Source organism: Tupaia chinensis, unplaced genomic scaffold (assembly GCF_000334495.1).
Source record: "Tupaia chinensis unplaced genomic scaffold, TupChi_1.0 Scaffold000383_1, whole genome shotgun sequence".
Classification (NCBI taxonomy): domain Eukaryota; kingdom Metazoa; phylum Chordata; class Mammalia; order Scandentia; family Tupaiidae; genus Tupaia; species Tupaia belangeri.
Genome location: NW_006159885.1, coordinates 403,379 through 419,163, shown reverse-complemented (window position 1 = coordinate 419,163; position 15,785 = coordinate 403,379). Strand labels below are relative to the sequence as shown.

The window sequence follows — 15,785 nt, the reverse complement described above, 5'->3', positions numbered from 1 at the left end:
TTTTTCTTTTTTTTTTTTTTTTTTCTTTTTTTTTTTTTTTTGGAGAGTTTTTTGCTATAGGGCGTGTGCACTCGCCAGCCAGCCAGAGAGAGTCGGGATCTTGGGCACGCACGCACACGCGTCCGGTGTGTTTTAAGCCACCGGGTCTGGGATGCGAACTGTGGTTGACTACGTGAGAGTCCAGTGACATAGCCATTACGCCAACTGCTGGTCCCAGTGATCTCATCATTATGTGAACATTAGAGAGTGTTCTTACACAAACCTACATGGTATATAGTCTACTACATACCTAGGCTATATGGTACAGCCTACATGATCCTTACAGGATGACCCTTGTATAGGTGGTCTGTCACTGACCAAAATATTCTTATATGGTGCATGAACATACCCAAAAGAATGGAAAGCAGAGACTCAAAGAAGTAATTGTACACCAGTGTTCATAGTAGCAGTATTACAATAGCTAAAAGGTGGAAGCAACCCATCAATAGATGAATGAATAAACTAATATGGTATATACATACAATGGAATATTAATCAACTTTAAAAAAATGAATGAAATTCTGATTCAAGATACCACATAGGTGGACCTCAAAAACATTATGCTAAGTGAAATAAGTCAGACACAAGGACAAACACTGTCTACCACGTCTACGTGATAGCCAAGTCTAGAGCATGTGAATTCATAGAAACAAAGTTGGACAGAGTGAGAGGCAGAGGCAGCGGCTGGAGTAGGGGAGGGAGAAATAGGGAGTTAGTGTGTAACAGGTTCCGAGTTTCACTGGGGATGATGAAAAAAGGATGGAAAGGGACAGTGGTGGTGGTTGTGCAGCACTGTAAATGTACTTAATGCCCCTGAACTGTTCACCTTAAGATGGTTAAAACAATAAAAGAAAGTAAAAAGGAATAGTCTGTCACATGTTTTGTAGCAGAGAGGAAACCCAGGATCTATTTGAGGAAAATTCATCAGGAGTCTAGAATTTATAGAAACAATGAGAAAAGATTGAGGGTGGGAGGGGTTTAACCAGACTCAAGCAATGGACTGGAAGTGGCTCCAGCTGACTTCGAAAGATGCTGCTTCAAATCTGACATGTCCTGAACCTGTGATTCATTTTACTCTTTTCTTCATTGTTCAGGAAAAAAAGAAAAAGGATAGTTCAGACTGTAACTTTATGAAAGCACCAAAAACTTTCAGCCATGATTTGTTGATTTATGGTGGCTAGTAAACCACTAAACTTTTAGATCCACATATGTTACATTATGTTTTGTTTGCTACTGTAACAAATTGCCACACATTTGATGGTTTAAGACAACACAAATTTATTATCTTACATTCTGGAAGTCAGAAATCTGAAATCAGTTTTGGGGGATTAAATCAAAGTTTCGACAGGGCTGTGTTCCTCTGTCAGCTCTAGGAAGAATGTGTGTCTTCGCTCTTCCCAGCTTCCAGAAGGTGCCCCATCCCATGGTTCCCCGCCCTCCATCACGCTACCCCTGCTTTCACGTTTGTCTGACTCTGAGTCTCCTGCCTGTCTTTTTCTTGTAAGGGCCCTGTGATTACAAAGGGCCCACCTAGATAATCCAGAATAATCTTCCCACTTTCAGATCTTTCATTTAGTCTCACCATTAGGATACCTTTTGTCATGCAAAGTAACATTTACAGATTCTGGGGATTAAAATGTGGACATCTTTGGGAGAAGGCACTATTTTGCTTATCATACTTACCAACTCCAATTATATTTTTGTCTGAAATGGAGAGCAGGTATAAAACCAACAGGGTTTATTAATTATCAAATTAATGAAAGCCAACTGTAGAAATTCTGGAAACTTTAGGAATGTGAAAAAAAAAAACCCTCTTATTTCAGCCTCTCTCCTCTGCATATTGTGTCTACTTTTTAAACAAAATTGGGATCATTAAATGGATACTTGAAACTCCTACCTTCTTCATTGAACAGATCATGGCAATTCCCATCTCATTATCTGCAGAGATGTCTGTTTTTTGAACGAGTTAAAAGATGTGGAAGAATAGCGTAATGGCTATGTCGCTGGACCCCCATGTAGTCAACCACGGTTCGCATCCCGGACCCGGTGGCTTAGAACTCACGCCAGGTGTGTGTGCATGCATGCCCAAGATCCCGGGAGGAGAATGGAGGAGAAGGGATTGCGGCGTGACCATCCCCCCCTGGGGGTGATTTCTCACTTTCTGTCTCTATGTCTCTGTCTGGTGAGCACACTCGCCCTATAGCGAAAACCTCTCCAAAAAAAAAAAAAAACATGATGTGGAAGAATGACGGATATAATTTTTGGTTAAAATGATAGAGTCAGCAAGTGATTTTAGACTCAGTTTAATATGTTTTTTCGTCTTTTAGATATTTTCAATAGGCAGAGAAATTTCTATATATCACAGCTCCTCCACGAACGTTAAACTCACAGTTAACTCTAACCCCCCCAATGCCTACATATATCAAATACTCCAACAAATATCTATACCCCCAAATGATATCTATACAGCACAACCATTAAGCGAGGATATTTGTATTTCACAGTGGGGTACCTTTCTCTCTATTTTCATTTTTGAATGACAGAGAAGCTCACTTACGTGAATAGCACATTACAATTAAGACACAAACACACTGTGTGTACTCACTTTGACTTGAGCAAAATGACAGGTCAAAATGTGAATTTTTATAAGTTTGATGGCAAACAAGGGTCTCATTAGTCTTTCAAATAGTCAAGGAGGCTTAACTCCTTGTGAAACACTTTATGCCATAGTCCAAGTTCCTATGTATGTAGACTTCCTATATATGTACTCCAACTATGACTTTTTCCCGTAGTCCAACTTTCTATATTTGTAGACATCAAATAATCTGAAACCGTAAAGGAAGAATGATTCCCTCCCTCTCTGTTTTTGATCCTTGAGTTGATTTAATAGCTTTATCAAAAATGGACTGATTAGTTCCAAAGTATTTAGTATATTGGACATTAAGTTTAATAGGCCTAAGTGTAGGAGATTGTTCCAAGGTAGATTCTTGTAACCACATGCAGCCCAGGCTAAAGGGAGTATCCTTTAAAAGTATACGAATATTTCAGATTTTACCCCTGAATTCTGTGTGTCAGATATGGACAGCTAGGTAAAAAGTACTCTCCTCCAAGAAAATAAACAGTGTTTAAAAAATACTGATGAAAATAAACAATTTAAAAGGTGAAAGAAATATCCACCCAGATCATGGCACATGTGAGCTTGATGTGCATAAGGAGGCTAGGCTCCAGGATGTGAATCCAGGACCCTCCCATGAGGGACCAGTTGCATTATCCCTGTGCCACCAACTGCCCCCAAATATTCTGTACCATATCCAAGATTGGTGTATTTTACTTTCATCTAACTATTATTATTCCTTAAAATTCTCAAATTGCAGCTCTTGCCTAGACTAAGAAAAGCCCCTATTCCATCATCTAAGCCCTATCTCAGCTCAAATATATTAATAAAAGAATGCAGTAACTCAAGTCAGAAGCTGTGGCAGAGCTGTTTGATGGGTTTATGCATAAGATACATTGAAACGCTGGAAGGAATAATGCTCGTGGATAAAAATGTGACACAAAACACATTGTTACTGGAATGCATTTAACCCAGTGACACCAGCTGATCTCAGACTTCAAAATTTGGCGCCTTGCCCAAATTCTATAAAACCTTCCAGTCTTTCAGGGTGATTTTAAAACCTTTCACGGTGGGTATTTCCTTAAGGCAAAACTAAATTCAGAGTGGTGATTCGAAACTTCGTTTCTAAAACAAGTCTCCAACTCATTAAATACCACCTTTGAAAAGCTTGCAAACATGATTTGGCTATTGTTTATCAGCTTTAGGCATTTCATCACCAGTTCCTTTACCCTTCTACCATTTATATTTTATTTTCCACATTTTAGAAATGCAATGGGAACTATCAGACAGCTCTCATTCTTCAAACTACTGAAAATGAAAATCTGTGCCCAGTATAAATATTTGCATCATCAATAGTAAATGTTTCCAAAAACCCAAACTCCAGTGCATATGAAAATTGACTTGGATCAGGTACATTTTACTGAACTGGAAAGGTAAAATTACTTGTCAAAAAAAAAAAAAAAAAAACCAAAAAAAAAAAAAAAAAAAAACCAAAAAAAAAAAAAAAAAAAAACCAAAAAAAAAAAAAAAAAAAAACCAAAAAAAAAAAAAAAAAAAAACCAAAAAAAAAAAAAAAAAAAAACCAAAAAAAAAAAAAAAAAAAAACCAAAAAAAAAAAAAAAAAAAAACCAAAAAAAAAAAAAAAAAAAAACCAAAAAAAAAAAAAAAAAAAAACCAAAAAAAAAAAAAAAAAAAAACCAAAAAAAAAAAAAAAAAAAAACCAAAAAAAAAAAAAAAAAAAAACCAAAAAAAAAAAAAAAAAAAAACCAAAAAAAAAAAAAAAAAAAAACCAAAAAAAAAAAAAAAAAAAAACCCAAAACAAACAAACAAAAACATCCAAAACAAAAAATCAAATAACAGATGTTAGTCTTTCCCAATAAACTCTAAGAGAGGTTATCTTGAAATTTGTCCTTGTTATTATTTTTCTTTTACATCAACATTTTCCTCTAAGATGAAGTTAAAAGTACATGTGTCTATTGTTGGTAATAGCTTGCCATTTTTCCCATCCACTCCCAATGTATGCTTTACCAAAATGCATTCAAAGGTTTGTCATAACTCTTAGGAAAAAGATCAATTCCTTAACACTGCCTTACAAACTGGACTCTGCTGTCCTCTCCATTATCATCTCTGACAACCTCCTCTTTGCTCTTTGTACTTCAGCCTTGATGACCACCTTGTAGGCAAGTACTGAAACTCAGACATTAAACCCCATTCTGTTTTGGGCTTTTTCTTTAACTACTGTTTTCTTTGCATAGAATCAACTTATTCCTTCCATTTCCTCTCCAAGAAAGAATGAATGATGAAATATTTAGTCAAAACTGTCGCTTTTCCTTCTTAAGTACTGACCAGTGAACTCACACATGTTCATGACCTTAAAAGGATGATTCGCCTTTATCGTTAGAGGTCTAGCTAGAAGCTATTTCAAGTTCCTTTTAGGATTTATAAAACACAAAATTGCAAATGGGACAACAATTAGGATAGCTTAGTTTTTCTATGAAATCAGAGCAATAAATCAAATGACCTACACAGGACCCCTCCACAGAAATACTTCTCAAGTCATATTTAAAACAGCCCACAAATACACTTAACTAGACTGTCTCAATCATGTACCATGTCTTTAAAACCTGCCTCTTGGGACCAGCAGTTAGTGTAATGGCTATGTCACTGGACTCCCATGTAGTCCACCGCGGTTTGAGTCCCGGATCCGGTGGCTTAAATGCATGCCGGGCGCGTGTGCATGCGTGCCCAAGATCCCGAGAGGAGAATAGAGGAGAAGGAATTGCGGTGTGACTATCCCCCCTGGGTGGTGATTTCTCGCTTTCTGTCTCTCTGTCTCTCTCTGTCTTTCTGGAGAGCACACAGGCCCTATAGGAAAAACCTCTCCAAAAAAAAAGGAAAAAGAACAAAAAAAACCTGCCTCGTGACCTGAGTCAAAATCATTAACAAGTTTTTCCTAAGTATTTTTTTTGTGACAGTTATGCAGTTATGCGGTAGGAGAAAACATATTCCAGCATACCAGAAGGAGAAAAATGAACTCACAAATGCCATGGTTCAGTATCATGAACCACGTAAGGGAAAAGGAGAAAAGAGCTCATTGGGCCCAAACTCTGGAGAATCAGCTGCCCGTGGTAACAAAACAAATCCATAATTTCAACCTCCCATTTTTGCACACAAATGACTTTCCATTCCTCTTGAGTTTACAATAGCTAAATCACCTTCGAACACAATTTACTCTGTGTTTGTGCATGGGTTTTTCCACCTTTAACAACCTATTCAACTGAAAAAGGTAGCCAAACAGAGACAAGCAGGCAGGACAAATGCTAGATTCCAGAAATGAGGAGACCCTGTGGGCACTATGCCCTTCTCCTTCTACACATTAAGGAGGAGCTCATTATGGGGGGAGAGAAGAGGGAAGGAAGGATTTAGGTGTGAGAATCATAAAGTCCGGCTCAGTATCTCTGAACAGGGACTAGGATTTTTAACCAGCAAGATGCCCCTGGGAAGATTAATTATTGATTTTCTTATAAACCTTCTAAGGTGATTTTTTTTTCCACTCCCAAGATGATAAATGCCTGATTTTACTTTTGTAAATTTTTTCCCACTTCATTGAGGTGAAAAGAAGGCCTAGTAAAGAAGTTTTTAAGAGGAAAAAAATTCCCAGCATGACAGGCAAGAAAGGCGACTATGTTTTCTGATCTTTGTGGGGTACTAAGAGATAGGCAACCTCCAGGGGATGCAGAGTAATTAAAAGAGCGTGAGTTTGACTAGCTAGGGGGAAAAGCACATTCTAGCACAATTACATTTGTTGGCAGCAGGCCAGAGATCTCTTCCTAGGTGAGAAGACAAACTCATTACAGAGACAGAGGTCTGGGGGATCTGCTTTTAGAATCAGCATCACCCCCCTTTCCCCTTTCAACTTCACAATGGATGCAACATGGTGGCTTACCTTCCTGCCCCCAGTGTTGATGCGAAGGGGCGTCAGAAAGGGGTCGAAGATCATGTGACTGGTCTCTATGTTGACTGGCGACTGCCGTTTCCCCACAGAGCAAAGATTCCAAGCTGAGTTCACCAATCCCCAGAAAGAAGGAACTAGAAACACAAAGAAATTGTAGAATTAGGCTGGGTGGAAGATTGGAGAAACAATATAAAAGGAACCTATGGTACTGTTATGACTTCGATAGTGGTTTGTCCCCAGAAGTTTCTGTTTGGCTTGTTGTCTTCAATGCGATGGTGTTGGGAGGTGGAAAGGCCAAGTGGGCAATGATTATATCATGTTAGTTGGATCACGGAAGTATTGGCCTCATAGATGGATTAATGCTGCCTCATGAGAGATTGAGTGAGCTCTAGCTCTCCTGAGAAGGGCTTAGTTCTCCTGAAAGTGGGCTGTGCAGAGGAAATGGACTGTCCCCAGGTTCTTCTTGAGAGCTCACTATCCTCTCTGCTTACATTGACCACGTTGTAATCAGCCTGATGCCAGCTGAATGCCTTTGAACTTTCTAATCACTGGAATAAACCTCTATTTTTTATAAATCACCTTGTCTTGTTTATTTCTCTAAGCAACACAATAACAGAGTAAGACAGGTACAAAATGGTAAAATCAAATGGAGCCACCTAATGTGGCCAGTCATGGAGATCCTTAGGGGTTGCTATGGTATTTTCCTGGACTGAATCTTGGTCAATTATTCCAAGTCTAAACTCATGATATCTTTTTTTTTTTTACTTTTTTTTTTTTTTGAGAGGTTTTTGCTACAGGGCACGTGCACTCGCCAGACAGACAGAGAGAGATAGAGAGATAGAAAGCAGGAAATCACCCCCCAGGGGGGATGGCCATGCTGCAATCCCTTCTCCTCCATTCTCCTCTTGGGATCTTGGGCATGCACGCACATGCGCCCGGCATGAGTTTAAGCCACTGGGTCCGGGACTCAAATCGTTGGGTCGACTATGTGGGAGTCCAGCGACATAGCCATTATGCTAACTGCTGGTCCCCAAATTCATGATATCTTAAGGTCAGATTTCTTATTTCAATCCTTAATCCTATGGCCTTTTGTTAAGTACAGTTAGAATTAATGCTTTAATGTCAACATTGTCTTTTAAGCCATAATCATCTTTGCAACAATGTCTGAGGTACATCAAATATTTAGCAATTTCTCATAATGCTCTAACTTCCTACCTGGCAGGAGTGAAGTGAGGCTCCACCTTGTCCTACCTAGAAGGTATTTGAAGCTTTTCAAAGAAAATATCATTCAGCACATACAAGGTGCTTTACTGTGGGTTGTTGAGATCAAACTGAGGGGGTGAGTTATCTTTACTACCTCCAATCAACACCAGACAGGAGGTTGGTAACTTGACTTTGTTCAGTTCAAAATAGTATGGTGTTATTAACCTAATGTACTAGTAGCCAAAGAATATGCTCCTTTGACAGGCAGAAACAATGACATTGAATGCTGAGTGCAAATATCCAAAGGAAAACCGTCTACTCATTTTCAGTGTCACATTAAAACATAGATCAGAATAAATTTCTATTGCAATTTCAATCTATTATCTTCTATTCAAGAAATTTAGTAGGGCAAAGAGGGGGCCAGCCCACTAATTTTATATCAGTGAAGATCAGAAACTATACCTTGAACCTTTTCTTGCCCCTCTCAGTACTTCCACTGGGGCTTTGGATCCATGTGTCCTTTATATCCCCTTGTGATTATATGGCCAGTTATTCACTCATTCATCAGCAATATGTACCATGATCTCCTTTCATGTGTCCAGCTCTAGGTCAGGTTGCATTGTGAGGAAGGCAGCTAAGCACAAGGACAATCACCACACTGAGGGGTGAGAGTATGTCAAGTGTGTTATGTGGCTGCGGGTGAGGGGCACCCAACCCTGCCCAGGTGCGTGGAGCCAGAAAGTTAATCTTGGAAGAGATGAGTATAACAATCAAGTCATGACCCTCTAAAGACTACTTGGCCTTCAAGAACTCAAATCTATTACAGCGTTTAATTTATAGCAGCTATTATTTCTAACCCATAATATGGATTGGAAAAGAAAAAAAAATAACTGAGGCAAGAAAGGAACCTTACAATACTTGCCATGGATTCTCTATGAGAGACTCATAGTTTGTGAGAAAAATTAGACTAGATGATCTTTCTAGTCCCATCTAAATCCGAAATTCTAAGACCTTCTTATGAATCCAGGCAGTTGTTGGGCAGAGTAGGAGAAGAACTAAAAGGAAGTCCCTAGGTTTCCTAGATAAATATTTTGACATCAAAATACAATGGACCTTATTGTGAAATATAGCAAATACTTAATTTGGTTTAACTCATACCAATAAGCCTCTCATGGCCCCATTCCCTTTAAAGAGTTTGAATGAGCTTTTTAGCCTTTAAAGGTTTTCATATGTCCTACTTTTTTAAGCCAGACCAATGGAAAACCTCTTCACTAAATTCTAAATGTTGTCTCTCATTCTCCAAACCAAATAAGCTCTTTGACAATGGAGACATTTATGATGCTTGGGGGTGGGAGGGTTTCCCTGGAAGGCAGCTGCATGACAAACACAGTTACAGCTAGTACGTATTGCATTTCATCTATCCCCATGAAAATCATTAATGAAAATAATTCCAATCCTATAAATGGACTGTAAGACACTATTATGTGGCATGGGTAGACAGATGCTGCTGGGTCTGTCTAATAAACTTCACATCCAAAAAGTACCCCCACAAAAACACAAACAGCAAAAACTTTATGTGAACATCTGCCTTCCTTTTATTGGGCATGGAATCCTTTATGACAAACAATTTTGGGGCTTTATATTCCCGCTTCACTATCAAGGCCTATGTTGCTGGTTCTAGCCACCTGCTCAGCCATTGAAAAACAACTAGGCAACGTTCTCCCTTGCTCAGCTGTGTGCCTCATTGGTTCTACTCCTGAAGTGGTATGCATACCTGTTCATCACTGGATGGCTGATTTTATTTATTTATATACTTATTCTGATTTTATGTCTTTCTTCCATGAGTGAGAGAGATAAAGAGGAAGAACACTCCTAGCAGCGTCCTGATATAATGATCTAACCCTAGCCTTCAGCTAACCCCAGATCATGGGCAAGCATGTGTCTGGTATACCCAGGAAAGTGTCTGGACTTGAATCGGGAACCTTCCATATGCAATTGCAGAGCATCATGTTTTAACTCTGTACCACCATATGGCCCATGCATTGCTGATTTCAACTCAGCCTAAACTAATAGCCTTTCAGAAATCAAAGGCACCTTAGAGAGCATTGGATCTAAATGCACGCAATAGAAAAAGGCAACAGAGGATAAGGGTCAAGTTCTCAATCCAGGGTTACATGCCAGGAAGACACTAGGCAGAAGAGAGTGAAAACCTGAACTCAGGTCTCTAGATTTTCAGTGCTCCCGAGCCTCTACTGCTTTAAATCATTTCTTCCTCAGCAGGCTCCAGCATGAGCAGATTATTGTGGTCAGGAAATTTTGAAGTTAATTGTTGCCATGAGCCTTGTAAGACTTTTGGTGCCATTTCTTATCTTCAGGTAAACTAAATTTCAAGGGCCAAAATTCTAATCAAACTCTTTGAAAGTCAGTTATCTCAAATAAAGTTAGAATTTTAAAAGAGCCATACAACAGTAGGATAAAGAAGATGGCATGGTAAGGATGGACAAAGAGCTTAGTCCAGGTGACAGAGGATATGTTTGGGTTCCATTTTCTGGGCTCTGTAGAGACCTGATGAGACCTGATGAGAGTGACTGTTAGAGAAGAGTTCTCCAGGGCCAACTGAACTGAACAAGGTTTTAGTCCAGATGAAATGAGAAGGCAGGGCCAGATGGTAGTGCCATGCTAATGCAACTAAACCCACAAAAAAGGTTCTGGATTCACATCCCAAGATTTCCATTTTTTTTTTTAAGAGATGTTTGCTATAGATTTTGTGCACCCAGAGAGACAGAGATACAGAGAGACAGAAAATGAGAAATCACCCCCCAGGAGGGATGGCTATGCTGCAATCCTTTCTCCATTCTCCTCTCAGGATTTTGGGCATGCACGCACAAACACCCAGTACGAGTTTCAGGCCTCCAGGTCTGGGACTTGAACTGCGTTCGATTACCTGGGAGTCCAGCAATGTAACCATTATGCCATCTGCTGTTCCCACCAAGGCTTCCATGTACACACTGGATGTGAGTGCTCATGCTTTTGATTTGGCCTGACTGAGACGTGGGGTGACTTGTAGCATGAATAACCTGATGAGGGTACCTATTTCTCTCCATGTCTCTGTCTCTCTCATGAAAGAAAAGAAGAAAACAATAATAATAAAAAAAGAAGACGGTGATGCCATTAGAAGTAGTGTAAAGTGTTGGGGCAATAATTAAGGTGTCGAAGCTGTATCCAGGGACCGTAAGTACCAAATGGACCAGGAATAGGTCTGCAAAATGTGGTGTAAGTCAGATCCTAGGGAATGCTTTTGGACGAAGGCTGTGAAAGCAGGAGGATGAAGTGCTCATGCTTATCAGGGGATGGGAGGGATCCAGCTGATCTGAAGGACGGACATATGAACTATGGCTTTGAGATTTAAAATTAGTAAAAAACTTAGAATTTGAAAGCAGTGTTTTTCTTTGAAACAGAACACACACACACACACGCACACACACACACACACACACACACACAAAGCTACAAAATGTTATTTCCCATCCAGAGTAAATAATACACAGGTGTATAAAACAAGAGGTAAATTCTTCCCCAGGGTTTGTGCTGACTCTCAATTATTCCTCAAATTCTGATACTTAACTATTCTCCATAGTGTGATCCTTCAGATTTATAGATGGTCCATGTCACCTTAGGAAAGCAGAGGTATGGTTATTAAATGCTGTGGTCCTGCTTCATTTTCTTTTCTTTTCTTTTTTTTTTTTGTGTGTGAAGAGGAGGGTCTGAGGAAGAACATTTAGAAGAAAAATAGGGAGGCAAAGCATTAATGGTACAAAGAAATGTGATATTGTCTGTTGAAGATATTTTGTAGTTTTATCAACTGTACTAGGAAGAAATGTTCACCTGTTGAAATATCCATTTTGTAAGCCAGATAATAATGTGATTGAATGTATAAAAGAAAATGAAATTAAAAAAAAGTAAAAAAAATTTAATTAATTTATTTTAAATTCATTCACTGAGGATCATCACAGCATACAAAATGTTATTTCCCATCCAGAGTACACTGCATAGTGGCTTAATCATACATGTTATCATTGACAAATAATTTTCCATTTCTTGTTTCATATATATATATATTTTTCCCCTTATTTTTCACCCCCTGCCATTTCTCACCCTCCTCCCACACTGTCTCTGACTACAACTGCTTTTCATTTCTCCCCCATATCTTATTGATTCACAGAATATCTTAATTAACATAACTATTTTCACTATCAAGTTCAGTTAGTATATACATATCTGTAAACACATATCTGACTTTAGGCATGAAGCTCTGAGTAGACTGAATATACTATATAATAGTTCAATCGTAGACTTGTCCCTTATCTGCTTCCGTTTTCAAATTTTCAGAATCACTGTTCAATTCTTTTCTCTTAGATCCCATGGCTGGCTTATAAATCTGATTTTTAAACTCTCTTGAATTTTTTAAAGCATCAAGTTATTATGGCCTATTAGGTAATGCTGTGTCTTTTGCTAACTCGAGTGATACAATTTATGTTGAGAAAACATGTAAATAAAGCAAAATTGAGTGAGAATCACTTTAATTAACAGACAACTAGTCTGACAATGTTTGAATTCTATCATCCCTGGCATTCTTTTCATACAATCTTCTAATTTACATATAAACTAGAACACACAGCAGATCAGAATATTTTTGCAAATTAATTTTCACAGAGCCTAAACAATGGAACTTAACTGTTGTATCACAGCTATGTGGTATCTTGCCAAAACATTTCCCCATGGCAATACCGCCATTTTTACCACAGACTACAAATCCCAAATGATCTCTTGGCTCCGGTTTCAGTGAGCTATGAAAGATGCTCAGTAACTCAGTGATTTCAACTGCCTAAACCATGAGCCTTGGCAAACCCAAAGCAAAACCTCTCATGGCTTTCTCAAAACAGTGAAACAAAAAAACTTCAGTTTAGTTTATTAACACACCTTGGCAATTCTCAGACAAAAGCAATGATGTTCTCATCAAAACAAGTAGGTAAGGAGAGCAAAGAACCAAAGGACTTAAAGTTTGATGCTGAGAGTTAAAATTTGCCTTGATGACATTTTTATTCTTAGAAAGACACTCCAAAGTCAGATTGTGCTTTTAGGCATCTTCTTTATTCATTTGTCCTGAGCAAGCAGAATTAGCAGAAATGATGCTGTTGTGGGGAAGATGTTAGGTGCTTGGAATTAATTTATACGGCCTGTGTGAATTTGCTAAATCCTATGGGGACAAGATAAATTAAATTCAAAAGTATTTGCTGACAGCCTACCATGTTCTAGGCATTAGGTCTGATACTAAAAATTCATGCAGTAAATGTTTACTGAAGACCTACCATGTGGCGGGCACTGTCAACAGTTCTGGGTAGTTAGTAATAAATGAAATAGATATGAGTCCTATTCTAATGAATCTTGTGGTCTGTGAGAATATGGGAGATAAACAAGCTTAAATATGTCTAGCCACAGAATTTAAATTATTGGTAAAGTATGCTGTAGAGATAATTAAGAGAGTTATGAATTATAGCATAAAGCAGAGATGCTGTCTCTGGAAGTACCATCTAACTAATACACCCTGGAAGGACTAGAAGGCTTATTTCTGAAAGGTAGAGTATCCAAGAGTATCCAAGACAAAAGAAGAACAAGGGTCTTGGCAGAGGGAAGTTGGGCATGTTTAAGGAGACGAAAGGAAGTCACTTAACCTGAGTTTGACAAACTAAATTTAAAAAAGAAGTGAGATCAAACTTTGGCCAGGTAGACTGGGGACAGGTGATTCAGGGCTATGCAGGCTACAGAAGGAGTTTGAAGAAAGTCACTGAAAGTTTTAGGCAAGGAACTACTGTGACCTGGTGGTGGCATGGTGGTGGCATGGTGGGAATATAACACTCCATGATGCTAAAACCATATGGGAAGGTCCCAGTTGTGTCCCAAAGTCTCCCCATATTCACCAGGTGTGTATGCCCAGTATCTTGGCTGAGTGAGGCTGGCAGGTGGGAATTGCTGTATAAAGATTCTGTTGAGGGTGTCTTTTCCCTGGAAGAAATAAATAAACTTTAAAATCAAACCGACACAAACCTATGCTATTAGAGGAGTGATTTAAAAAAGAAAAGGCAAGCAAGCAAGCAAGCAAGCATATATCTGTCTTGGATGGAATACAGCCAAGAGTGATCTTGATTATCCTTGGAGTAGTTTGAATGGGAAAAGAACTGGTTCCCAAGCAACAGTTGGGGACATAGGTTTTTATGTGAATTTCATCCTATTGCTTCGGGTGTGTTTAAATTCTTCTCAAAGGCAGAACTAATTGAATGTTTTAAAAACTATTCTCTTCAACATATGTGCCAATAAACAGCATTTTCCTAGACTCCAACTAGTGCTTCACCAGTCATAATTTGAAGCGAGGAATATTTTCATGAAGAGACTCAGTTAAGGCAACCTTTCCTCGTTTTTGAGCAATAAACTAAGTCCCCAACTTTTCAGCCAAAGGAAAGCAAATGAAAGTTGGGAAAATGAATCCTGGCATAAAATATATCTACAGTGTGAATTCACTGTAATAAATCTTCACTTGCAGCCATTATTAATGAGCATGTTTAAAATACCCAGTGCTGCAGGCTTTTGGCCCCTTTCAGATTTTAGATTTATTTTATAGAGGGAACTGGCCTTGAAACTAACCCCTTTGCTGCTGGATTATACCTCCATTGGTGAGACTGATGTTTAGTGCATGGTGACTTCTAACTAGGCTCGCCACTCTCATTTGGGGATCCCTAAGGAGTTGCATATATCCTGTTTAACACATAATCATTAATTTGTGCACTCATCTAAAATAATTAATAGACTGTCTCCAATGAATCAGGAATAAAAAGATAAATCAGATGCCCCTTTTTGAGGACACAGGACACTCAGTATGGTAGAGAGATAGACGAGCTAACAAACACTTATAACAAAACCCAGTAAGTGTTATAATCTAGGTCTCTAGATGGAAAGCTTGAATGCAATGAGGGGAGCAGGCTGACTGGAATCCTTTTCTCATGTGCTAGGTAGAGTAAGTCTCATATTTAAAGGAGCATTGTTGTGAGACATGAAAGTCTTGTGACCAGTTAAATGCTGAAGCATTTCCACATTCAGAGAGATACATACTAGACCCAACAATTCAGACAGATCAGCATTGGCATTCAAATTACTGTTATTCAGGGAGAATTTAAGCCACTGGATCCTTTAGCTTCTTTAGCTTAGAGTGATTATTGCACAGGATAAAGAGCATGAGCTACCACATCCTCACCATAGAACCAGGAGCAGGTGACTAAATGTCTATAGCCTCAGTTTTTCCATCTGTAAAGTGGGGATGATAGCTACTTCACAGAGTTGGGAAGATTGAGTGAGAACCTATTTATATAGGCTCTCCAATAATTTTTTTTAAAGAATTATTTTATTTAACTTTCTTTCTCTTTCTTCTCTTTCTCTCTTTCTTTCTCTTTCTTTCTTTCTTTCTTTCTTTCTTTCTTTCTTTCTTTCTTTCTTTCTTCTTCTTTCTCCCTCTTTTCTTTCTTTCATTTATTTTAATTTGACCAGAAAAGGACAGAGCAAGAGAGAAAGGGAAAATGAGAAAGCAAGCCGCCAGGTCTGGGACTTGAATCACGGCTGACCATGTGGGAGTCCAGTGCCCTTAATCATCATGCCACCTGCTGGCCCCAATAATTTCTGTTTTATAGTAAGTGTTTAATAAATGTTGGAGAAGGAGCTAAATAAAGAGATTCTGGGGAACAACATGCCCACCATCACTGTGATTCTATCACTGAAGCATTTTGGGAGCAGAGATGAAAGAGGGTGAAGGATCCTGGTAGGATGGTGAAGAGAGGAAGCTTTCACATGCCTATGTGATGCAGCCAGGTTTCAGAGCAGAGAGCTCTGAAGGGAGTCTAGGTCATTGAATTGGCCACCCATTTAACA

The 15,785-nt window shown here is 38.7% G+C and overlaps 1 protein-coding gene across 1 annotated transcript in view; it reads right to left on the bottom strand.

Moving 5' to 3' along the window:
* Positions 1-15,785, bottom strand: part of CA10 (carbonic anhydrase 10 (inactive)) — a 601,034-nt gene that overhangs the window by 338,553 nt on the left and 246,696 nt on the right. Inside the window, exon 3 of the mRNA XM_006153596.3 lies at positions 6,600-6,742. Within this exon, the coding sequence (XP_006153658.1) occupies positions 6,600-6,742 (143 nt within the window). The remainder of the gene's footprint in view (positions 1-6,599; positions 6,743-15,785) is intronic.